This window comes from Anolis carolinensis, chromosome 2 (genome assembly GCF_035594765.1).
Source record: "Anolis carolinensis isolate JA03-04 chromosome 2, rAnoCar3.1.pri, whole genome shotgun sequence".
Taxonomy (NCBI): Eukaryota; Metazoa; Chordata; class Lepidosauria; order Squamata; family Dactyloidae; genus Anolis; species Anolis carolinensis.
In genome coordinates, this window is record NC_085842.1 from 94,022,137 (window position 1) to 94,048,024 (window position 25,888).

General features: G+C 38.6%; 1 protein-coding gene across 2 annotated transcripts in view; it reads left to right on the top strand.

Annotated features, from left to right (window-relative positions):
* Positions 1-25,888, top strand: part of gemin5 (gem nuclear organelle associated protein 5) — a 55,634-nt gene that overhangs the window by 29,134 nt on the left and 612 nt on the right. The window contains exons 15-27 of one of the 2 annotated variants that reach the window (XM_062970240.1): positions 2,026-2,197; positions 2,966-3,190; positions 4,453-4,560; positions 7,580-7,708; positions 9,398-9,493; positions 11,681-11,818; positions 12,144-12,291; positions 13,223-13,342; positions 15,336-15,546; positions 17,222-17,479; positions 17,835-17,997; positions 22,731-23,289; positions 24,958-25,054. In XM_062970240.1, the coding sequence (XP_062826310.1) occupies positions 2,026-2,197; positions 2,966-3,190; positions 4,453-4,560; positions 7,580-7,708; positions 9,398-9,493; positions 11,681-11,818; positions 12,144-12,291; positions 13,223-13,342; positions 15,336-15,546; positions 17,222-17,479; positions 17,835-17,997; positions 22,731-23,289; positions 24,958-25,054 (2,424 nt within the window). The remainder of the gene's footprint in view (positions 1-2,025; positions 2,198-2,965; positions 3,191-4,452; positions 4,561-7,579; positions 7,709-9,397; positions 9,494-11,680; positions 11,819-12,143; positions 12,292-13,222; positions 13,343-15,335; positions 15,547-17,221; positions 17,480-17,834; positions 17,998-22,730; positions 23,290-24,957; positions 25,055-25,888) is intronic. The other variant, XM_008114787.3, reaches the window with a different exon arrangement.

Below are 25,888 nucleotides of genomic sequence, written 5' to 3' on the forward strand. Positions count from 1 at the left end.
TCCAAATGATAATTCGGCCCCTCCACAGTCTGAAGGAATGTGGACCGGCCCTCTGCTTTAAAAGTTTGAGGAACCCTGCATAACACAAACAGGTCACCATATATCAACAAAAAATACCCAGTGCTAAAGAAGATGTAAACTACTTGAAATGTTTGAACTTCTCATAAAAAGCATTCTTTGAACCATAATCCATGAAACAAATAGAGAAGTATGATATGTTAAGGGCATAGAATGTAATTCAAACAGGAACCCTTTGACATCCTAGAGCTGAAAGTATACATTACTATTGTTGCTGTCGTCATCATCATCATATTCCTACTTTTCTCCCAGGACTGAGACCCAAATTGTCTTGCAACCTTAAAAACTATACAATTTTAAAACTTAAAAAATATGGATATTAAATAGAATTAAATATTACAATGATTAAAACTGGGGGGGGGGGGATTCCTAAACAATCCAGCACCCCCTGTTTTGGTCTTAAAAAACCTTCCTGAATGAAAGGTTTTAGCCTACCACCAGAAGGACTGCCCACCAGAGGGGCTTCTGGTTTCCCTGGGAAGAAGGGGGTTTCAAAGTCAAGGGGCAGCCATCGAGAAGGGTCTCTCCTGAGGATCTCAGGGTCCAGACAAATTTTTACAGAGAGATATGATCCACCAAATAGTTTGGACATGAACCATATACAGAAGTACTGTTTTTGTTTTTTAAATTTATTTGGATCAAACAAATAGAGTATAACAACACTTTTCCTCATGAGGCAGTTTAGAAGATAACATAGGCAATGTATACTGTATATATATTTAACAACTTAACAAAAAAGATTTTAAAAATTCATATGTAATGGCTCTTGTCCTCTACTTGTATCCATCACTTTTCCACTATTTTCCCCCTTCCTCCTCCCTCTCCTGTTCACTGTAGCAAAGCACTGGCAATGTGAATCCTTCAAGAAACTGTGATATCCAGTTCCATGATGCTGCTGTTTCAAAGCAATGATAAAACTAGAAAGACTCTGTGTAATCACAAGATGCTGGAGAACAAGAAGGGGACAAGAGTGTTACTGCTAACTTTCAGTTGCAGGACATGTTAACTATGTTTTGCTTCTTGAGACATGGTACATACCAGGAACAAATTTTACCATAATAAGCAGCTGGTAGAGTTCATTCTTTCACAATATGATATGGGAGAAACTAGGAAAATACGACATATGGAAAATATGGTGTTCACACAAACTGAACCTGATTTCCACATTGGATTAAAGTGGTGAAAGCCAATATTTTCATGAGATGGAAGTGGTAAAATGCTAACCATTGGTTAGCAATGCTAACCATGACCCACCCACCCCCCACCCCTGGTTGATTTTTTCAGTAGGGCAGCAAATAAGACTACAATATTACAGTTAACGTTATCTGTAAAGAGACTGACTTGAGAGTATATGTCAGGAGTTTACTAAGCAGGGACTGTTTTGTTGTTGTGGTAGAATGTTGCCCCCACAATGCTATTCATATTGTGTCTTCCTTAAAAAAAGTAAAGATTCCCCTTGACAATAAGTCTAGTCGTGTCTGACTCTGCGTGGTGGTGCTGATCTCCATTTCTAAGCCAAAGAGCCGGCATTTTCTGTAGATGCCTCCAAGGTCATGTGGTCGGCACGACTGCATGGAGCGCAGTTTATGTCTTCCTTAAACAGCTGTATTTCAAAATTTATGTCCACTACCCAGTTTGAGAATTCATAAAAAAGTTGTGGGGTTTTTTTTCAGTTAAAAGTAACTAAGATTGTGTTTTTATAGCATAGTTGTATAAAATTCTTTAAGGAATATCTAAATGTAATATTCTCCAAGTTGCCTACCTCACGTTTTTATATGTTATAAATTGTGCGTAGATGCCCTCCAGTTGCTAAAACTTTCAGGTTGCCTTAACAGTATACAGAAATTCAGATCACATTTCTAGAACCTCCATAGAACCCAGAAAGTGGGGTTTTTTTTGGTAAGGAAACGTTAAAATTTTGTTTTTAATGATAGGTTTTGTTCATAGGTCTGGGATGTTCTAAAGGAAGAGCCTTTGCATAATTACAGGGGACACCGGGGCCGATTGCTTTGTGTGCAGTGGTCACCTGTGGAAACAGACGCCATATACACTGGAGCCGATGACTTCTGTGTCCATAAATGGGTCACTTCAAAGCAGGAACATAGTCGCCCTCCTCCAGGTGTGTATACTTGAGATTCTGAAAGTGGGGGAGGAACACACTAAAATCTGCTTTTTCTTCCTGATACTAAATCATTGTTTCCTCAAGTGTAAGTGTTAAGCGCACCTTTAGCTATGCAGCCCTTAGTTTCCAGAAACAGATTTCTAAAGTGTGGTCAAAACAAACAAGTTCACTTGACACTATTTTTCAGCTGGATCATACGGAGAGATTTAAGGAATATGACAAATAATGGCCACAAGCTGTTTTAGCTATGTTTAACTATGCTTATTGTTTTATCCTTAATTTATTTTTTTGTTTTTGATTTGCAGCTTTTTGTTTGATATTATATATATTGTTTTGTGTTGTGAGCCGCCCCAAGTCCCTTTGGGAAGAGGGGGCGGGATATAAATAAAGTTTATTACTATTTTTATTATTAAAAAAGAAGAAGCATATTTCCTATTCTGTTTGTTTTGAGGAAGTCAATAGATTTTGGCACTACTCATAGAACTAACTGCTCCTCATACATCCTTGTATTTTACTGATGTGTGTAGAGCATGCAAACTTCGGCCATCCAGGTCCCATAATTCCTAACAGCTGGTAAGCTGGCTGGCATTTCTGGGCATTGAAGTCCAAAAACCTGAAGGGCTGAAGCTTGCCTATGCCTGGTTTAGAGACATTATTTCACTCTGTGTGTGAGAGGGAGAGGGAGAGGAAGGAGGGAGATTCCCTCCTTCCAAAGACTGGTTTTATTTTGAAAACAAGTAACTATTTTCAGAACATTCTCTTCAGTAGGGAAGAAGAGCATTGACTTAGAGAAAAAGAAAAGCACTCAACTCAAACCAAAAGCTAAGAAAAAGAAGAAGCCACCTGGAAAGCAGCCTTCAACACAGGAAGTGGGTGATTGGTTGAATGGTGGTGAGGACATGAAAGAGTCTCCCTTACAAGAGAATAGGATGTCAGACCAAGAGGGAGAAAAGGAGGACCAGGAAACAGCTGAGAAAATATCTCTGGAAGGTATTTCAATTTCTGCTGAATTTGTGTTTTCACAAAATAACTGTGTAGATAGTTCCTTGGGTCTTGATAGAGAAAGCAAAGCCCTCTGTTACCTATATATATAGTAATGGATGGGAAAGCTTTTTTTTTTTTTTACAACATTCACATGATGTGTTGAGTTTTCAAATTGCCATTGTAATTATGGGAAATTGCCAGATGGCTGGCTGCTGTACAGGGTATTTCAAAAAGATGGACCTGATTTGAAATCACTATATCTGTTCAACCACAAAGCACGTATGAATGAAACTTATCCCTTAAAAGGGTGGGGCACGGAGTTTCAAATAATGACCACTAGATGCCTCATCCAGTGCACAAACATTCAGTCATTCGCAAGATAGAGACCCCAGAACATAAGGCCTAATGCAATATTCTCCATTTGCAGAGTAACATTTTAGGGTTTTTTTCGGGCTCAAAATAGTTAGGGTTTTTTTGTGTATGTGTCAGCAGCAACTTGAGAAACCGCAAGTTGCTTCTGGTGTGAGAAAATTAGCCGTCTGCAAGGATGTTGCCCAGTGGGCTCCCGGATGTTTGATGCTTTACCATCTTGTAGGAGGCTTCTCTCATGTTACCACATGGGGAGCTAGTGCTGACAGATGGGAGCTCACTCCGCTCCCCAGATTCAAACTGCCAACCTTTCGGTCAGCAGTCCTGCCAGCACAAGGGTTTAACCCATTGCGTTACTCGGGACTTCAAAATGGTTAGTCAAACTTGAAAACTCATTAAACTTTTAGTAAGTTGTTTTGTTAATTGTAATATTTGCCATCATGAAATATATTGCTTTGAAATTGGTCCATCATTTTGAAACACCCTATATTTTAGAACTACAAGCATTTGAGATTGCCTTTGAAATTTAGTCTTGGAAGGATACAGTAAAGTTCAGCATCATGAATGTCTGGTTCTCAGATCATCAGAAAGTACTGTATTTGACAAAGTGTAAAGACTGCTGTGTAAACGCAGTTACTTTCTTGATTCTGAAGTGAAACAATCTCTTTAACTGAAACAGTAAAAAATTGGGCTCTTTTTGCTGCTTTTACAGAACACCTGTTTTTAACTAGTTTTGAAAGACAGATGTAATAAAATGTTTAATATATTACAAGAAGCAGGTTACCTTTCACACTACATTTGCTAAGCCTTCTTTGGATATCTGTTTACTTTTATTTATAGTCTGTGCAAATATGGTCAGTTTTGTTAGACATTAGACAAAATTATTTTCTTCACTGCAGCTCACAAGGTTTTGCCTTCATGTCCACAAACTGTTTCTGGAGTAGACGTTCCAAAACTTTCCTCAATCATCAAAACTCTGCCTGTGCGGAAGGATCCCATAAAACCAGGTTGGTATCTGTTTTGGATTAGATTGGCAGTATTAAAAAATAAATTTAGAATATGGATATATGAAATCTGCTTTGCTTTAAAAAGCAAAAACATCTTGTATTTCCAATTTGGTACTTCTGCTCAAAAGAGTATTACACCGAAATACTTACAGACAAACAGAAAAGTGCTAATTCACAGGACAATATGTTCTACTCATGTATGGAGATTTTAAATCCCATTTATTTTAGTTAAAGAGTGTATAAGCCAACCCGAATATAAGCCAAGGCACCTAATTTTACCACAAAAAACTGGGATAACTTATTGACTTGAGTATAAGCCGAGGGTGGGAAATGCAGCAGCTACGGGTAAATTTCAAAATAAAAATAGATACCAATAAAATTTCATTGATTGAGGCATCAGTAGGTTAAATGTAGAATCATAGAATCATAGAATAGTAGAGTTGGAAGAGACCTCATGGGCCATCCAGTCCAACCCCCTTCCAAGAAGCAGGAAATCGCTTTCAAAGCACCCCCGACAGATGGCCATCCAGCCTCTGCTTAAAAGCCTCCAAAGAAGGAGCCTCCACCACAGCCCGGGGGAGAGTTCCACTGTCGAACAGCTCTCACAGTGAGGAAGTTCTTCCTGATGTTCAGGTGGAATCTCCTTTCCTGTAGTTTGAAGCCATTGTTTGGGTCGTTCTTTTTTCCCTTCTTGAAGATAGGGACCACATTCGCCCTTCTCCAATCTGCTGGGACTTCTCCCGTTCTCCAAGAACTCTCGAAGATAATTGCCAGTGGTTCTGAAATAACTTCTGCTAGTTCCTTCAATACTCTTGGATGTAGCTGATCTGGCCCTGGGGACTTGAATTCGTTTAGAGAGGCCAGGTGTTCCTGGATAACTTGTTTCCCTATTTGGGGTTGGATTTCCCCCAATCCTTCGTCCATTCCATGTTGCTGAGGTTGAAGATGGCTTTCTTTTTGTGAAAAGACCGAGGCAAAGAAGGCATTAATTAGTTCTGCCTTTTCCCTGTCCCTTGTCACCATCACCCCATCTTCTCCTTGCAGAGGCCCTATCACCTCCTTGTTCTTCCTTTTTCTACCCACGTAAGCAAAAAAGCCTTTTTTGTTGTTTTTTATGTCCCTGGCAAGCCTGAGCTCATTTTGCGCTTTAGCCTTGCGAACCTTTTCCCTACAGGAGTTGGCTATACATTTGAATTCTTCTTTGGTGATTTCTCCCCTTTTCCACTTCTTGTGCTTGTCACTTTTGAGTCTTAGCTCAGTTAGAAGTTCTTTGGACATCCATTCTGGCTTCTTTGCACTTGTCTTATTTTTCTTCTTTTTTGCACTGTTTGCATTTGCGCCTTGAGTGTTTCATTTTTTAAAAACTCCTATCCATCCTTAACTCCCTTGTCTTTTAATATTGGCGTCCATGGAATGCCGCTCAGTAATTCCTTCATTTTTGGAAGTCAGCTCTCTTAAAGTCCAGAATGCGTGTTTGACTTGTCTTAGTTTCAGCCTTCCTTTGTATTGCAAACTGCAGGAGCACATGGTTACTTGCCCCTAAGGATCCAACCACTTCGACTGTATTGATCAGGTCTTCCACATTTGTTAAGATTAGATCAAGAGTAGCCAATCCCCTTGTTGCCTCTTCTACCTTCTGGACCATAAAATTGTCTGCAAGGCAAGTGAGGAATTTGTTGGACTTTGTACTCTTGGCCAAGTTTGTTTTCCAGCAGATATCGGGATAATTGAAATTGCCCATGACTACTATATCTCTTCTTTGTGCCTGTTTGGTCAACTGTTGACAGAAGGCTTCATCAAGTCCTTCATCCTGACTCGGAGGTCTGCAGTAGACACCCACGACAAGATCTTTTTGAGTCCCGGTTCCCTTGATTCTTATCCAGATGCTTTCAAGCTGGTTTCCCGGATTACAGTCTTGCATTTCTTCTGCAACGTAACTGTTTTTGATATATAAAGCTACTCCCCCTCCTCTCCCCTTTGTTCTATTTCTGTGAAAGAGGTTATAGCCCTCAATGGCTAAATTCCAGTGATGGGAGTCATCCCACCAGGTTTCAGTGATGCCTGTGACATCGTATGTGTGGTGCTGTGCTAAGAGTTGGAGTTCGTCTTGCTTATTTCCCATGCTCTGTGCATTAGTGTAAAGACATGTAAGTCCCTGTGACCTCCCCTCGAGTTGTTTATTTGGGATTATTGTGCTCTCTACTTGGTCCTTGCTGTGTTTGTGCAGCCCTCCGTTTAGCCTTTTGGCGGTTCCCTGTGGCTGTGTGTAATATAGTGTTTGCCAGGCTGTTGTTCCCCTTCCCCAGTGGATCTAGTTTAAAGTGCGCCTGATGAGGTTTGTGAGTCTGTGTGCAAAAAGATGTTTTCCTACTTGTGTGAGATGCACCCCATCACTTGCCAGTAGGCCATCCTCCTGGAAGAGTAGGCCATGGTTGAGGAAGCCAAAATGCTCCTCCTGACACCATTTTCTGAGCCAGTTATTTACCTGTATTATTTTTCTGGCCCTTGTAGAGCTGTGTCCTACAACGGGGAGGAGGGATGAAAAGATCACATGTACATTACACAGTTTTAGCTTTGTTCCTAGAGCTCGAAAATCGTTTGTGATCTTTTGAAAAGTATGCCTAGCGGTGTCATTAGTTCCTACATGAATCAACATAAGGTGATTCTCTTAAATATTTCCATATGGTCATTCACCCAGATGGATTCTGGGATAATATTCAAAGAAATACATGCAAGTAAAATATGATAGAATACAACAACAATAATTAGAGCAAACAGGAGGCAAGCTATGTACTTCACATTTTAGCAATAAGAGTGATTTAGATCATATTTGTTCTCTTTCTTCCTTTCCTTTGAGTTTATATGATTATTTGGGGAGAAATTAATATCCTGCTTTTTCCCTGTTTGGGACGAATTCATCTAGGTCCACAACATGGTTTAAAGTTGTATTTCTTGAAATTTATCAATGTAGCTCCTGGCTTCGTGATCTAATATGAATTTGTGGGAACTTTCTCTACAGGGTCAGATGCTTTTGTGAAGAGGAAAAAGCCTCGCTCCATCCTTCCTCTCAGCACAAATATGGACCACAGGTCAAAGGAAGAACTGCACCAAGACTGTTTCAGAGTTGCAACTTTCTTACATGCAAAAGGTGCAGACAGAAAATACTCTTGTGATGCCATATTCTTCTATTTGTTTATTTACAATGTTTAGGACTTGATACTTTTTATAGTAATTCTTAAAATAGACAGCTGGTAGATATGGTTATTACTTGCTGTAGCTGCACATAGGCATTTCAGGCTGAAGGTATCAGTATGATGCTGCATAAATGGTGTTGCAGAGTAAAATCCTGATAACTATTGTGTAAGATTTGTAAAGAAAGTGACACAGTGGAGTACTCCCACATGACTATGTTCATACTGGAGTGACACTGCTCCATGATCTTTGTGTTCAGGCACAGATATGAGGAAACCTGGACTTCTTTAAAGCACTGGGACCTAAGATTTGGGAGACGGGAAATTTGTGGCTGCCCAGTTGTCAGTACTGAGGGGGCATGCTGGCTCCTGTGTCTATCTGTAAGCTAAAGGGTTATTATTTCTTGCATTTTAACCAAGGAAGCAATATGCAAATAGGGTGAAAATGAAAATTTAGTCCAGAGATGAAATGGAAGACTGCTTAAAAGTGTTAAAACTTGAGACTACATACAGACAGTCCCCGAGTTACAAACATCCAACTTGCAAACAACTCGCAGTTAAGAATGGGGGTGAGACAACAGGAAGTGAGAGAAATCTACCCCTCAGAAGGGAAATTCACTCCTGAAAGAGTTATCATGTGGAAAAGGTGTCTCCACTGAAGCTTTATTACCAATCCTTGTTTCCACAACAAGCCATTTTTTTTTCAAAATCCAGTTATTACAGGGATAGAAAGTGAGGTGCAATCTTCTGAACAGGGCACAAATGGCAAAGCAAACACCGCACAGGTGTTAATGTTCACCCTTCCCTATACTATCCAAAGCGAGCTACAGAACCTATCTTGTTTGTAACTTGAAAACTGCCTGTATAGGAATGATATACACGTAAAACTCTCCACCTGAATGACAAGTATTAGGAATCTTCTATTTTCTTTCAACTAATTACTATTTAGATGACAGCCTTCTGCAAGTGTTTTCTGTATATTAACTAGCTGTGCCTGGCCACGCCTTGCTGTGGCGTTGTCTGGTGGTGTTGGTGAGAAATTGTTGAGGTAGTGGTGGTATTGAATGTCTGTTGTATGGTTGTCTTTATGTTTAGTATGCACACTGAAGTGGATTATATGGCAGTGTGGAGTCAAGATAATCCAGTTCAAAGCAGACAATATAAGATTATAAATGGGTTATATAGCTGTGTGGAAGGGCCTTGAGTCTACACTGCCATATAATCCAGTTAAAATCTGATAATCTGTGGAAGAAGCCTAAGTGAGGCCTATCTGTGCCTGTCCCCTGGGCTGAGTAGGTTGCTAGGAGACCAAGTGGGCGGAGCTTAGCCTTCAAACTGGCAGCAATTGGATAAAACCTATTATTCCTTTCCCTGTTATTAGGACTTTATTTTTTCTTTTCTTTTTGTTGTATCAACCTAGAGCCATGAATGATGGGTTGTGTTGTCAAATTTCGAGGTTGGGGGGCCTGTAGTTTTGTTGTTTTGTCCGCTGCCCTGATGCCATCACTCTTTTATATATATAGATTATTGTTTGTGCATAATCAGACATTGTAAAATATTTAGTCCTTCTATCATGGATTGTGAAGGGAGATGAGGGGAGGAGAAAGATAGAAATAAAAGTTAACCTTTTCTCCTCATTCTTTTAGACATGAAGGAAGATCTAGCATCTTTTTCAAAGGAACCTGTGCACTTGGGACTCTTCACAGATAGACCTTCCCTGTACAAGATGATGGAAGCAGAAGGTTAGATTTTTAATCTTGAATATATATTTTAACACTACTTTGTGAGTGCAATACGTAGAAAACACTATGTAATTGCTAAATATTTATGTGGCTTTAATTACACACTAAATTGTGAAATATAGTTTCTAAAAAGAATCAACAATTTCTAATGAATCAGCAAACAAACCTTGAAGGTTGATGTATTTTTTGCTAGGCATCCAACCCCATTGGTAGATTGCCATAGACTTAATTGCTGAAGTTTGTAAATTGTCCATAGAATCATAGCATTGGAAGTGACCACAAGACCCATCCAGTTCAACCCCATTCTGCCATGCAGGAAAAACACAACTGGATCACCCTTGACAGATGGTAATCCAGCCTCTGCTTAAAATCCTCCAGAGAAGGAACCCCCACAATATTTCTAGGCAGTGAGTTCCACTGATGGAACAGCTCTTACCTTCAGGAAGATCTTCCTAATGTTTAGGTGGAATCTTTTTTCCTGCAACAATTGCTCCATGTGCTAGTCTCCAGAGCAGCAAAAAAACAAGCTTTCCCCCTCCTCAATATGACATCTTTTCAAATATTTAAACATGGCTCTCAGGTCCCGTCTCAGATAGCTTTTCTCCAAGCTAAACATACCCAGCCCTCTAAGCCTTTCTTCATGGGCCTTGGCTTGCAGACCTTTTACCATCTTGGTTGCCCTTCTAAGGAAGATGTCTTCCCCACTCATAGAACTCTGCAAATTATAGCAATCTTACAACCTGGAGGTGACCCTCTTAATAGGCTGTTACATAAGAATTTCCTTACTAAATTTATAAATTGCTTTAATCAATAATGGCAAAGAGGCTAAATTGTTTTATCTCAAAACGTGTTCAGAATCTGGTTTGACTTTGTGCCGTACAGACAAATGTCACACTGTATACAATATGTTTATAATATAATCAGTCAGGCAAAAATATTAGCCCTGGATCCCATGAAGGCACTGGATATCTTGGAATTGAGTGGTTCTTTTGTTAAAATTGCTACATAAATAAGGATTTGGATCTTAATTTGTAATTCAGTTAATTCAAAATGTATATGCAAAAGCAAATTCAATTGTATATTTAGACTCTCCCAGTTCCACATGCAAGAGGTACTCATCAGGGTTGTCTTCTGTCTCCACTTTTATTCATAACCAGCCACGCATTGCTGTGGCAAAGTGTGATGGTATGGGAAATAAAGTATTGAGGAATTGGTGGTATATGTTATTTCCTAAATCTTGTGAATATACAATATTTCTGTATTTTTTTTGTCTGTTGGAGGCAAGTATGAATGCTGCAATTAACCAGAATGATTACCATGTAATAGCCTTTCAGCTTCAAAGCCTGACTGCTTCCTCCCTGGGGGAATCTTTTGTTGGGAGGTGTTAGCTGGCCCTGATTGTTTCCTGTCTGGAATTTCCCTGTTTGCAGAGTGTTGTTCTTTATTTACTGTCCTGATTTTAGAGATTATATTGTTCTGTGTTATTATACCACAGTAATTTCTCATATATAATATTTATAATCGTATATTATTTTCTTTGAACTGGATTATATGAGGCCCCTTCTACACAACTGTATAAAATCCACATTGAACTAGATTATATGGCAGTGTGGACTCAAGATAGTCCAGTCATTGTGGCTGAGGGAGTTGCTAAGACACGAAGTGAGCGAGGCCTAAAGGGGGCAAGGCCTACCTTCTGACTGGCAGCCAGGGGAGAATGCTCTTCCTCGTCCTCTGTAATTTGGACTTTATTTTTCTAGGTTTTTTATTGAAAGACATAGATTGGGTGACTATGTATTTTGTGGCCAACTTTGGTTCCATGGTTTTGTTGTTTACTCCATGAGAAAAACACATATTGCATTAATATCGCTAGATAGATAGATAGATAGATAGATAGATAGATAGATAGATAGATAGATAGCTGTGGAAGCATTAGCTGAGATTATTAGAACTATAGATGACATGCTGATTTTCTTGCCTCTGAACTGTATAACTTTCCATAATATTACCTAAAGGTATCTAGAATTTCTTGGGATTGTCTTTTTTTTAAAAAAAAACCCTGAACAATTGTAGTTATGGTATGTTGTTAACTGTCCTTTATCTCTCAACATTGGGGAGAAAAACGAGGTGTAAAAACTAGTAAATAAGCAATGAATTAACCAAAAGGCATCTTTTGTTTCCCAACAGGAAAAAGCCACTTAGAGAATGGACACCCAGAGTTATTTCAGCAGCTCATGTTGTGGAAAGGAGATTTGAAAAGTGCTCTCCAATCAGCTGCAGAAAGAGGCGAGATAACAGATCAACTAGTGGCCATCTCACCAATAGGTCAGTCTGATATCCAGAAGTTCTGCTGCTTTGCTTTGAAACAGGCTTAGCTCAGACTTAGCGAAATCTGGTTACCTGGGAGAGGATGGGAAGAACTGTCCCTGAGGCCTTTAGTCCAGTCCTCAAGTCAATACATGATACTATAAAGTTTGTTTTAACCCTCTGTGACAATTCTGAAGTACTTTCTCTCATAATTTGGGATCCTGTGTGGTTTTACAATGCAAGGATTTTTTAAATTATTTGTGCACAGACTATTTTAACATTTTTTGATTTCTTGTTGTTAATATGCCCCCCCCTTTTTTTTTTTGCTTCTTTTTTTTAAAAGCTGGCTATCATGCCTGGATGTGGACGGTGGAAGCTTTCGCCAGGCAACTCTGTTTTCAAGAGCAATATGTCAAGGCTGCCTCGCATCTCCTCTCTCTCCATAAAGTATATGAAGCTGTGGAGCTTTTGAAGTCACATAATTTTTTCAGGTTTCTACACTCCAGTTGTTTTAGCGGGTTGCAGCTTACAGATGAGATTGCGTGATTAATGTATCCAACAGTATTTATTGCTAACATTAAGCTAAATTTATGTGATCTGTGACTCTGGGTTGTTGCTTTTTTTACTTCATACTCTTATAATTTTCTTTATTTAATCCTACTTTTCTCTACTCCTCAGTTCTATGTCTATTTTCGTACATTTTCAGTCATGCACGATCAGCTTACTACTAGCTGGTGGGTGAATATGGGAATTACCTTATATTGAAAAAGTAGCGAAAGTGATTCTAATATTAAATCCATAGCCTGTATTACTTCAGAATGCTTTTGAGTGGCTTCTAAGTGATAGCTGATGAAGATGGGCATCACTCGTTTTATTTTAGCTTCCACAAATCTATCGTAAGTAGTTATAATAATACTGAACAAGGAGCTGATGCAGTTACTTTTCGCACTTTCAGTCATATTACACATGTCAGAATTCTTGAGTTTGCAACCATTTCGCAATAGATATTTCATGTCTACATGGATGTAGATCTAATTTACACATTTGTACCTATCACTTAGCTTGTGATAGATACAGATGCATACATTATGGATTAATTGACATACATGATGATTTGAAATAACCCATTACCTACTCATTCAAATGTAAATTATTCATATATTCATCAAAGAGTCATTGTTTCTTAAGTAATTAGGGATTTGCTGATGTGCATCTATATGGGAACCAAAGCTCTGTCAGGAAAACTTGCTCACAAAAGCAATCTCTAGCCATGCTAATTTTAAACCACATTGTTCAAGTCAAGTTAGCCAGTTTCTCTCAGTTGCTGTCTCAACAGAATTCTATGCGTTGGCATTGGGGAAAGTTCTGGTGAAATAATGGTTTATCAAAATATTGTTTTTCTCTTTTTGCGCTTTTTCTCAGGGAGGCCATTGTAATTGCAAAGGCTAGATTGCGGCCTGAAGATCCTATGCTGGAAGAGCTGTACACCAGTTGGGCAGCAGTGCTGGAGAAGGATGGTCATTATTCCCTGGCAGCAAAATGGTACTTTGACAGTGTTTTTTTGTCAGGGCCTTATGAAGCCCTGACAGAGTTAAGAAAATACCCAAGATTCCTTTAAGAATGTGATTATCTATCCTGAATTTTATTAGGTCCCTTCTATTGGAGTATTTTAATTGATGGGGTCGCACTTCCCCTGAAGGCGCAGGTCCGCAGCTTGGGGGTCCTCCTGGACTCATCACTGACACTTGAGGCTCAGGTGTCGGCGGTGGCTGGGAGGGCCTTTGCACAATTAAAGCTTGTGCGCCAGCTGCAACCATACCTCGTGAAGTCTGACTTGGCCACGGTGGTCCACGCCTTAGTCACCTCTAGACTGGATTATTGCAATGCACTCTACGTGGGGTTGCCCCTGAAGACGGCCCGGAAACTTCAGTTAGTCCAACGTGCGGCTGCCAGGTTGTTAACTGGAGCAAACTACAGGGAGAGATCTACTCCCCTGTTCAAGGAGCTCCACTGGCTACCGATTATTTTCCGGTCCCAATTCAAGGTGCAGGTTCTTACCTATAAAACCCTAAACGGTTTGGGACCCACCTACCTTTGTGACCGCATCTCCCGCTATGAACCCACTCGTCCTCTTCGTTCATCCGGTAGGGCACTTCTTTCGCTCCCGGCACCATCCCAGGCTCGGTTGGCGGGGACGAGGGAGCAGGCCTTTTCTATTGTTGCTCCCCGGATCTGGAATTCCCTTCCGGAGGAGATCCGGCAAGCACCCACCCTGGCTTCCTTCAAAAAGCTGCTTAAAACCTGGCTCTTCCGCTGCGCCTTTGGATAACCGAGCCCATAGCTATAGTAGTCGCACAGGCCACCTCTTTGACTTGAAACACTGCACTTTATTCCTCTGCCCCAAAGCATCTTAGAATATCACATTGCATTTTAGTTCTAGTGGTCCCTCCAGGCCATCCTCTCCTCCATCCCAGTGGTCTTTTTTTCCCCTCTTTCTTTGCGGATTCATGTTATTTGAGTGATTATATTCCTTCTGCTTATGTGATTGTTTTAGTCAATTGTTATGTTTTGTTTTCGTTTCTAATTCTTATAGCGTTTTATAGTGTTTTCAGTGTTTTATTGTACAATGTTTTATGCTGATTTTATATTGGAAACCGCCCTGAGTCCCTTTTGGGAGAGAGGGCGGTATACAAATAAACTTTTACTTTTACTTACTTACTGATGATGTTATTTTTATATTGCTGCTGCAGTCCCCCCCCCCCCCCCCCACCACCACCACCAATGAAGTCGACTGAATTGTACTTGGTGGTTGATTGATATTATTATCGCTGTATTAACTCCTGTTTTATTGTCTTATTGTGTTTTATTTTTTGTATATTGTGCAATGTATTTATGCTGTTGTTTTTGTAAATTATGCTGGTTGGGCCTTGCCCCATGTGAGCCGCCCCAAGTCCCTGTGGGGAGATGGTGGCGGGTATAAATAAAGTTTTATTATTATTATCATCTTGAGTAATCCTTCTCTTCAGTTTTCAACAGGAGGAGGTGATCAACAAATAGTGCAGAATACTGTAAAGTTTTAAAATACCATAATGCTCAGGGTGGGACATATAGTTGTTCATCAATTCATTTCAGTCAGACAAGTAGCATCTTATCTTGACTATCTTGCTGTTTTTGTTAGTGGGCATGGTGGCTGTTTTCCTTTATCTGAACGAATTCATTGGCTTTTTTATACACCATGTGGCTTGCTCTAAGACCTTGAGAGACTATGCTATTATGTTAGTGTTGCCAAATTATTTATTCATGAGTGTAAACAGTTCAGCTTGTGTATGATGATAAAACTTGCTTTGAAATTGAAACTGGAGAACTGGCAGCAGCAATATAGTGCTGCTATATATTTCATTGTGAAATGTAGGTAATTCTGATAGCATTAATAGTTTGAAAGAGAGGGACATTGTCCTGAAATGAACAAGCTGTGTTTTCTGGAAGAAATAAAGCTTCCTTCAGACTTAAGTCATTGTGTCTCTTTCTTTTTTAGTTATCTGGGAGCTTCCTCTCCTTACGATGCAGCCAAAGTGCTGGCTAAAAAGGGAGATACGGCTTCTCTTAAAGCCGCTGCTGAAGTGGCTCTGAGAGCCGGAGACAGAGACCTCTCAGTGACGTTCTCCTTCAGATGCGCCCAAGAATTCCTCTCTTCCAGGAACTGGGTTGGAGCGCAAGAGGTTCTCCAGCAGCATGAGAGCTTATTGGTCAGTGTGGTTTTAATTGGTTACTGCTTCCTTTCTAATTATTTGTCATCAAAGTTGTTACTTATACTGCACATTTCTCCATGATAAATCACTTCCATAATACTTAGATTCAATAAGAGATCTGCATCTTGAAAGAAGTGCATAATCATTCCTCTTCTGGGAAGTTGAGGGTTTTTTTTAATAAAAAAGGGGTTTAAACAATTGAAAATGTTACACTGATGTAATACGATGGACATGTTAAAGTCTGCATTCAAGATTTCTCAACACAGTTGTGTCTGATTAAATATACAGAATGAAAGAGAACTTCTTACATGAAATATGAGTTATGATTTTTATGGGAACCAATTGGATGAATAACACAAAGCCATATTTTCATGATTGTGCAAATTATGAGGATTGATACTGTTAATCATACAGTATGAACAAACCGGTTTCAAATTCAGAGACACAGCTCTGCCAAAACATCAATACTCTAGCTTCTGTACATTAACTCTAGGAACGTATTCTTAAAGTCAAATTATGGCATATATTTATAGAGAGTTTAAACTGAAATCTTTAGGTTGCTATTCTATTTGTAGAGAGTGAGGCTTATTGAATAGTTTGTCTTCCTACTTAGTAAACATGCAGAGGATTGCTGTTAATTTCATGATTGCTTCCCAAAGTATTTGGTCATTCTGTGGCACAAAAGGCATTTCAGCTGAATTGGTTTGAGGCTTAGGATTGTGCTCCTGAGCAGTTGTAAAGGCTCTATAAATACAAATGTGACTGTACTGAAATGCTTAATTATAGTGTAAATTTTAGATATGATTGTTAATGTTTAAACATGACCTATCTTGCAGGGCTGGTGTGCGAACAGCCATTTTGTGATTCTTAGAAAGTTGGGGAGGAGCTAATTTACATAGAGGCGACCTGATTGGTCATATGTAAATGAGGGGGTGCTAGAATTTGAAAGGGGAGATAGCCAAGAAATGGCAGTTGGAAAAAACCCCCGAACATTCTAAAGTCGGTTAGGATGGGAAAAAGCTAACTGCTAGGTCATGAAAGTTAGTTGTTAGTGAATATAGGTCAGGGAGTATGTTGGAAAAAGATATTTGAGGAAATAGTATAATAAGTTGAAAAGAGTTGAGAGTCTGCTCCTGCATAATAAACAAGTGAATCTTTCTGTGTATAAAGATTTGTATGGAGGAAAGCTGTAATGAAACAATGTTATTCAACCAAAGAAGCAATATACAAATGTAACCAACATGCTTTTGTTGCAAGATCTTAATAAATAGTTACTGTTTTGTTCAGTATGAGGACTGTTTCTTTAAAACACTGAATAAGATTTAAAGAGTCCAAGAAGATCCCTGCAATCTTTGATTAGGAACAGGTGTGAGTTCCAGGTTTAAATTGGTGACAGAGGTGGGATATAAAGGAAAATATTTTTCCCCTGTCTGAAGAAACCTTTGTGAAATAGGCTTCACAGTGACCCATCCATTTATTTGGCAAATACATTACAAAATTTATCAAAGTCTCTCTCTCTCTCTTTTATTTTTTGGTAATATAACAATCCAAGATTCTTCTTTTTTCCTTTGTTACTTTATTTACATCTATTATTTCACCCATTTCTTTTTCATTTGATTTCTTTTTAAAAAGATTAATTGAAATGATTAATTGGTGTCCTATTTGTTTATAGGGACATAGATTGGTATTCTGTTTTAATGAATTGCTTCACAAGCACCTGAATGAAAGGAATTTGGTGGAAAGCCGAAGTCCCTCCATTCCTTGTTATCACAGCTGGCCAGTGAAACAAGGTGGCTGTTTCACAGAAATAGTTATTGGCGTATGGCAGAGCATATTTGGTGTGAATACCTTTGAACAGTCACAGAAGATATTGGAGCAGCTGAGAACTGTTGAGTATCCCCCTACAACTCCCAACACTCATCCCAGGCAGGTAATTTGTCCTTTGGTTTTTGGTTTACAGTGCTACTATAATTCTAGGTCCAGTCACAGGTAAAGTAGAGTCACTTAATCTATAAGTTTTACATACATGTTTCCTTACTATTTATCAATTGGTTAAATGTATTTAGTTTGAATATGCCATTTGATTTAATCTACATTATCTGACAAGGAATATGCAGTTATTTGTTTACAAAAAACAAAATGGTAATTATTTTGGGTGTGGCAGAACAGACAGATAGTACATTACAAGAGTGACTGGATCAAAACTGATCTTGGGAGATTTGTTTTTCATTTTAATTTTCCTAGTTACTTACAGAAACCTGTGACTTTTTATTGTTTGCCTTTAGCTCCTGTTCCATATTTCTCATGATCTGACCCTAGCATTTTTGAACCTTCAGACCTCTTCTTGGGAAGAGGCAGTGAAAGCTTTTCTCAGAGCAGTGACCCGCAGCTATGATGCTGGGAACTTTAATCTCATGCAAGACATCTGTAACCTCCTCTTTCCTACAGGTAAAGCCTCATTCCTTCTTTGTTTCAGTATTTTGAAAAGAAACATGGAAAGAGATAAGGGTTGGAGAGTCTCCCATTCTCACTGCCTCTTTAGCTACTTCCTCGGAAAAAATCATCTGGTTACTTTTCTTGCCCTGGATATGACCATCCTTGTTCATTGAAAGAACACCCTTCAAATTTCCCCAGCTATGTCAGATGTTGGCTATGCAAACAAAGACTACATTTATAGATCCCATTCCTACTCAATGTGTATGAGACAGAGATATGAATGTTTTCTAGAGATGTATGAAAGTGTTGCATTGGGTTTTCTCCTTCGTGGTCTCTGAAATCAGTACATGTGATAGTTTGATGCACCTGTGCAACAATCCGTTAGAAACCTCTGGAAAGCTTTAGGCTTGTGGCTGTGGTCCCGCCCACCCTCCACAGGAGGCAATATAGGTAGTCAGAGGAGCTGCAGCCTTAGTTCTCTTTTTCCAGCCGCCTTTACACCATTAAGGAATCTCTCTTATTCAAAAACTTAAAACTTCCTCGGTACAACTCGGACTCTTTAACGGATTTTGCAACTTCCTCCTTTCGTTGACCTGGACTGTTTAAGGACAACTCTTTCTCCTAATCCCGGTTGGTATAATGTCTTTGATGACTCTTAAACAATGTATTTCTTGTGGAGGAAATCTCCCAGAAGCAGATGGACACACAAAGTGTCTTCTCTGCTTGGGAGAAACACACTCCATGCAGTCGTGCTCTTTCTGTAAGGCATTTACTCCACAAGCATGGGGAAATTTTGAGCACCGCCTTAAAGCCCTTCTCTGTGAGAAAGCCCTTTTGCCAAAGGCAACACCACAGCGGCGAGTAACATCTGAGCTAAATGGATACTAAGAACTGCACAGTTCTCCAGTCTGCAGTGGATGGCTTTTAAGGTTTTCCTGCTAGGTAGATCTATTGTATCTTTAGTTTCAGAGACATAATTCCTAAGAATATTGTTTGCACTCCCTTAGAATTCAAGCATCATCTTATGTGATAACTAGATCATGCACACCTTTCTCACAGGGTTTTTTTTGTGGGGGGGGGGGAGGATTCATATGCTGTATTTAGAAGAACTTGTACATAAGGCCAGTCCTGTCCCAGCAAAACTTTGAGGATTATTCCAAAAGCTAGCCAAACAGATGTGACCCTAGATTCTGCTTAATTCTCCGCCAGACATAAGCCTGCTAGCATTGTCATCTCCAAACCCACTATGTAGCATGAGCACTGGACTGCAGATACAGCAATGCAAACTTGGCTGTGATCCCGGTCAAAGGATTATTTTGAGTAACAATGCACTAATGGAATTCCAGGTGTACATGCTGCCCCCAGATGTTTTTAGAAAATAAACCAAAAGCCAAGTCAATATCACCAAAACTGAAAGATAGGATAGTTTCTGTTTCATGAATATCACTGTCATAAAATCATCTCTTTAAACTTGTTTCTTTGTTTTGCCATTCTCCCAAAGTAAGGTAACTGAAGATCATCTTCAAGTGCTTGAATAAATTCAAAGTCTGTTACAGATTCTGCATGGCAATTTTCATTTCCCTCAGTGAGGTTCTTGAAATGTATTTATTTGGAGCCCATCTTTAGTTTTTGTGCCCAGAATCATATTGCAGTCAACTCACACAGCACATTCCGTCAATCTTCTTCCAGCAGAACCATTGTCCCTTCTTAGCCTTAAAGGTGTTCACTATAGTTTCCCTAACAATACACTTGCATCTTTTAGATACTCATATTTCTCTTTGGCCTGTCTATCTCTTCAGCATCTCTCCATAAAGGCCCGGGCTGTGGCGCAGGCTGGAGAGCAAGCCAGTTGCAACCAGCTGCAATGAATCACTCTGACCAGGAGGTCATGAGTTCGAGGCCCACTCAGAGCCTGTGTTTGTCTTGTCTTTGTTCTATGTTAAAAGGCATTGAATGTTTGCCTATATGTGTAATGTGATCCGCCCTGAGTCCCCTTCGGGGTGAGAAGGGCGGAATATAAATGCTGTAAATAAATAAATAAATAAATAAATAAATAAATAAAGCCCAATGTGACCTGCAAGTGTATGTCAGAAAGATTTGATTAACCTTTAAAAAGCCATTTCCAATCATCCTTGCAAACCTATTGTGCTGTCACATAAAAAATCCAGAAAATCATGACTGCTCTCAAAATTTTTCTCACCACAAGGGGGACCTGATGACATTAACATACATAATGAGTTTCATCTCCCATACCCTACTTTCCCATTTCTGGTTGCTGCAGTGATTCCTACTCCCATTAAAGAATAACAATTAAAAAAAACATTTCAGGCTGTTATTAATCCTATATGTGATGCAGAATTGATTCAGTCTGACATCTTAACTGCCATGGCTCGATGTTGTGGAATAATGGGATTTTTCGTTTGGTGAGGCATCATCACTCTTTGGCAGAGAAAGCTAAAGATATTGTCAAACTATAGCTCCCAGGATTCCATAGTATTGAGCCATGGCAGTTAAAGTGGTGTCACACTGCATTAACTCTACAGTGTAGATGTACCACTAGTACAGTAGTGTCTCACTTATCCAAGCCTCACTTATCCAAGCCTCTGGATTATCCAAGCCATTTTTGTAGTCAATGTTTTCAATATATCGTGATATTTTGGTGCTAAATTCGTAAATACAGTAATTACAACATAACATTACTGCATACTGAACTACTTTTTCTGTCCAATTTGTTGTATAATATGACGTTTTGGTGCTTAATTTGTAAAATCATAACCTCATTTGATGTTTAATAGGCTTTTCCTTAATCCCTCCTTATTATCCAATATATTCGCTTATCCAAGCTTCTGCTGGCCCATTTAGCTTGGATAAGTGAGACTCTACTGTACTTGAAAGCTGATGAACTTGCTAGCCTCAAGAACTGATCCAAATCCCTTGGGCATTATGTAGATCATGGCTAATCAAGTTATAGCCTTCCAGATTCCCTTCTTCTTCAGCTGTTATTCAGTGACTGTTATATATTCCTTCTCCCAGACTTTACACATGCTTCTTGCAAAATAATCAGTGGGCACCAACCCTATCTTAGATTTCCTGCCTTTGTTTTCCTATGGTTATTAATTTGGCTTATTCTTTATCCAATCTTGGGCAAATTTCAGAATTAGAAGCTCTTCTCAAAGAGATAAAATCATCAAAATCTAAAAGTGAAATAAAATAATCCATGCTACTTGGTTAGAAAACTCTGCTAGATATTGTCCATATACTACCAAGAAATATTTGCAGTAGCATGCCAGTATTTCTTTCCATAATTTGGGACACTGCATATTTTCCAATTTTACCCCAAATGCGGAATTGTGGTTCACAGCCATGGGTGATATGATATCCTTTACTTATTCACTAATAAAGAGAAATTGATTTGTCCCAAACTGAATGGAAGTCTTAAATTTTCCCTTTCAAATGAGGTAGAAAGGATAAGGCCAAATCTTACTGTATTCTTTTCACAATAAATCATAATGACTTGTAAATGCAGCTAAAATCATGCAGTGATGTACATAGATCATCATCAAGTTACTGGTCAGCTTTTGCCTAGTATCTTCTATGCATATTAATGTATTCGTTTATTTATTTTTTGTCCTGCCTGTCTTCTTGTGCAGGACTCAAGGCAGATTTGTCCTTGATTTTCTAGCATGTGAAGCATGTGCCTACACTACTGAACTACAACTCTCCTTTGAGGAGATTATCTGGAATTAACTAGTAAAGTAACCCCATTGTTCCAACACAGATTATTAAAGGTGTCAGTCCAGGATACTGTAATAGTGGTATAAAATTCCATTGTATTGCAGTGCTGTTATCTGTCTTTGCCGCATAAATTTCCAAGGCAAGGAATGTGGGGCTATCTGTGCTAGCATGCTAAGGAATGAACAAGATTGTGTAAAAATTGGACTTTCCTCCTTAAAATGAGTGATTATTCCATTTTTTTAAAGAAAAGATGTCATTTTGATGTTTTATTTCTCAAAAAGGCAGCTGATAAAATTACCATATTTACTCGAGTCTAATACGCCATCGAACCTAATGTGCACCTAAATTTTCAAAACCCTGAAACTCAAAAAAGTATTTACCATATTACATGAATCTAATGTGCACCCTAACTTTGGGAAGGCAATTTAGTCAAAAAAGGTAAGCATTAGAATCAAGTAAATATGTTAATTGATCTATTAAGAACTTCAACAGTTGTTTAAGGCAATTCTTATTTATATCACATAAATAGCACAATGATTAGAAAACAATGTCATCACTTTAGGAAGCCAATTTATATGCTAGCTTCTTAGTGCATCACATGTTTTATGTCCTTCTTGCCTACCTCTCCAATTAAAAGCAACTATTTTGTCATTTTAGAAACTGCTGAAACATAATTCAGTGTAGGGTATGTTTTATCTGTAGAGTTTGGATTAGATGACCCTTGTAGTTGCTTGCTGCCATATGATTCTGTGATTTATTTATTTATTATTGTTTGGGGTTGAATAATAAGAGGATTAATAATATTGTTGAATGAATTCAGATAGCTGAATTGTATGATAAGGGAATTTTTTCTAGCCTTTAATGAGGCAAAATAATTAAATATGGCGATGGAATTTGTACAAATTATATTTATCAAAGATTAGCATCGGATTCTCTTGTGTAGAATTTTGCTTTTTAAAATGACACTGGGATGCCTGTTTTTTGCAACAGTATTTGTTTCTTGTTGGCAGTATGTGATCATCTGAGAGAAAAGCTGGACCACACGGATTCGCAGAGCATGGTTACTTTCCAAAGCTTAGAGGCATTTGTGGCTTATGGGCAGCTATATGACCTGTGGTGGGACCCACGTGGTCCTTCTGCCTTAGAGAAATCAGAACTTCAGCCTGAAGCTTGCTCTTCTGGGAAGTCTTTTCTTGACCAGAGCAATGCCAAATTAAACTCTTCACTTGAAGAAGCTGCAGCTGAGACTGACATCAGGAAAGCCTCTGAAAAAACTGAGGCCAAAATCAGCGTTGAACCAGATCCATTTCCCAAGAGCAATGGTGCTCCCGAAGAAACTGCCTCACCAGCCAAGTCAGCCCTATCTATGGAAAGAGAAGTGAAACTGGAGGCCTGTAGAGTGCTCCTGTCAGCAGAACATGCTGCAGTCCAGAGTTTACAGAGGGATATTTCTAGAGTTCAGCAGACTTTGACAGACATGATCTGTCAGCATCAGAAAAACAATTTCCACCAAAGTGCCACCAATGGACAGAATGAAGAGATCGAAACCCCATCAGGCCAGGCTTGGAGGTAAGGCTAATTGAAGACTTGCTGAGGAACAGGGGTGGGGGGAGTAACAATATATGCATTTAATTCATCACGTTGTCTTCAAAGATGAATGCTAAATTCTGGTTACACTAAGGTCCTAATTTATCTCATGTAGTTTGACACAAAAACAAAGCATCCATCACACACATACGTGTACACTCACACGTTCACATGGATGGAATGTATTGTGTACATCCTATATCCTATCTCAGAGCGGTATACAAATAAAATCAATTTAATCAATTGTTTAAATTATATTCTGTTTTATATTTAAAATGTTAAGCAAATTTTCTGTTTACAGCAGTATGTGCAAGCTGCAATAAAGGTTTAGCCTCCATTGGAGACTGTCATTGTATAACATACATACATACATACATACATACATACATACATACATACATAATTTCTGTAGTGTGGAGCCTTGAACATACAGAATATTCTTGGGACCTTCTTTTCTAGTCTAAATAGACACTTAAGATGAGAGTTTTCAGTCCAAACAGGTGCTAACTAAAGGAATTGGTAATGGAAACATTTCCTTTAGTCCTAAGAGCTAGGGTGCAATGATTTTAAGATGGATTTGGATCAGCAAGGGAAAATCGGACAGCTTAAATCACGTGTGTGTTTCCCACTTACACTTTTTCAGGTTTGTTTATAATTGATGCTCCAAGTGTCACAATTAAACTATTTTGATCCTAGACTAAATTGAGTATTTATTAAATTGATTTATTCCTACAATTCGGTCTTCCATCTCATTGTAATTTTGGATTAATTTTTCTGCAACTTCTATTTACTAGCATGGGGAGTGCATTCAAAATCTTCCTAGAATGGGATTTTTCCTACAACCAATAACCACCACAGTATTAAGATTTAATCAGAGCACCAGTGTCCTGTTCAGAGGAAGGAGTTGCAAATTATTCTTTTCCTTTTAAAGTACTTTGCAAGCAATAGGAATCAATTGGTTTAAAGCAGCTCTGAGGTACCTTGTATTCACATCCCATTGAGGGACATGATAATGAAGGTGATGCCTGTGTCTGGAGGGGGAAGATGTAAACATTTGTGTTCAAGAAAATCAGACTAGCTTATCACTTAAATTATAGTGCAGTTAGGTTCATGCAGGTGTCTTCAGAACTTGTGCTCCCACTATATGGATTTGTGGATTCACAATAATGTATATTTCTATAAATTGTGCTTCTCCCTTATGACAGTGAATGTGGCTCCCTTCCCCTCAATTTATCATTACAGGATCCTTTGAGGTGGGTTGCACAACTGCTCCATGGCCATACAAACCATTTCATTGCTATTTTAGGAATTATAACATGGCTCCACAGTACAGTAGTCTCCATCCTCAAGGCTAATACTTGCTAAGCAGGGATACGTATTCACTTTGAAGAATAATAGTGACTGAAAAGACTTTAAAGAGTGCCAATAATACCAATTTCAGATTTCTAATGAACCTGGAAAACTATATTTATTAGAAGAATAATTTTCTAAATGTGTAATATAAATGTTTCGCCAAAGGCATAGTCTAAAACTAAGCTGTCTAGTTTATTTTTTCTCCTTTTAACACAGTTACTAATAAGAAAAAAGGTATGGAATATTTAACTGTTTTAATATGTCTTTGGAAAAATTCAAACGTATCTTTTTTGACAGTCAAGATCAAGTGAACGAACAGATTTCTCTGCCAGATCTGACAAAGCAACTCACAGAAGCTAATAAAAAACTAGCAGAGTTTCCTGAGAATATAAAGGTAAGATTTAAAAATTGAGCCAAATAATTGTTTCAAAAGTAGCTTTGAGGCTTAGAAGTCTGAACAGTAGAATGCTTTAGTAATAAGAAAACCAAGAGGAATTTGGTCTCTTGAAGGCTTGTTGACGAAGTCACTGCTTATCTATAGGATTAGATATTTTAAGCACTTTTGTTTTTAGGTGGGACAGCAAGTACTCTATTCTTAATTAGAAAGGTCTCATGTGAATCTGTAGTTATCAACACATAGCTTGCAGAGAACAGGGAATTTATTCTCCTAACAGTATACCATCAAGTTGCAGAAATGAAATAGTTCTCATATTTAGTAAAACATTATTTTCCCAACATGGCATGGTTATTCTCCTGTTAGTACAGGGAGAATAAGTGCTGTTATTATTACAAATATTAGAAAATACATGTTTACAGTAGCTTACCGCCATTGGTTAATGAGCTGTTTTAATTGAGTTTTAAGTTGTTGTTGTTTTATTCAATTGTATTTTATATTGTGTTTTATTTTATGTTCTATTTTAGGCACCTTGTGCAATGTGTAAGCTTCCCCAAGTCCCTTTGGGGAAATGGTGGCGGGATAGAAGAATGTTGTTGTTGTTGTTGTTGTTGTTGTTGTTGTTGTTGTTATAAACCTCCAGAGGGATTTGCAAGATGCAACTTCATCAAATGGTTGAAAAGCATCTTACTGAGAGAAAGGGGGTAGTTCTCATTTCATACATTTTGTCCTTTTTGGAACAAATATAGCTATGATAACTACATAATACAGTATTAAAAGAGTATTAAATATAAATACAGTAGACACTGTAGTAAGATACATTTTTGGCATTGA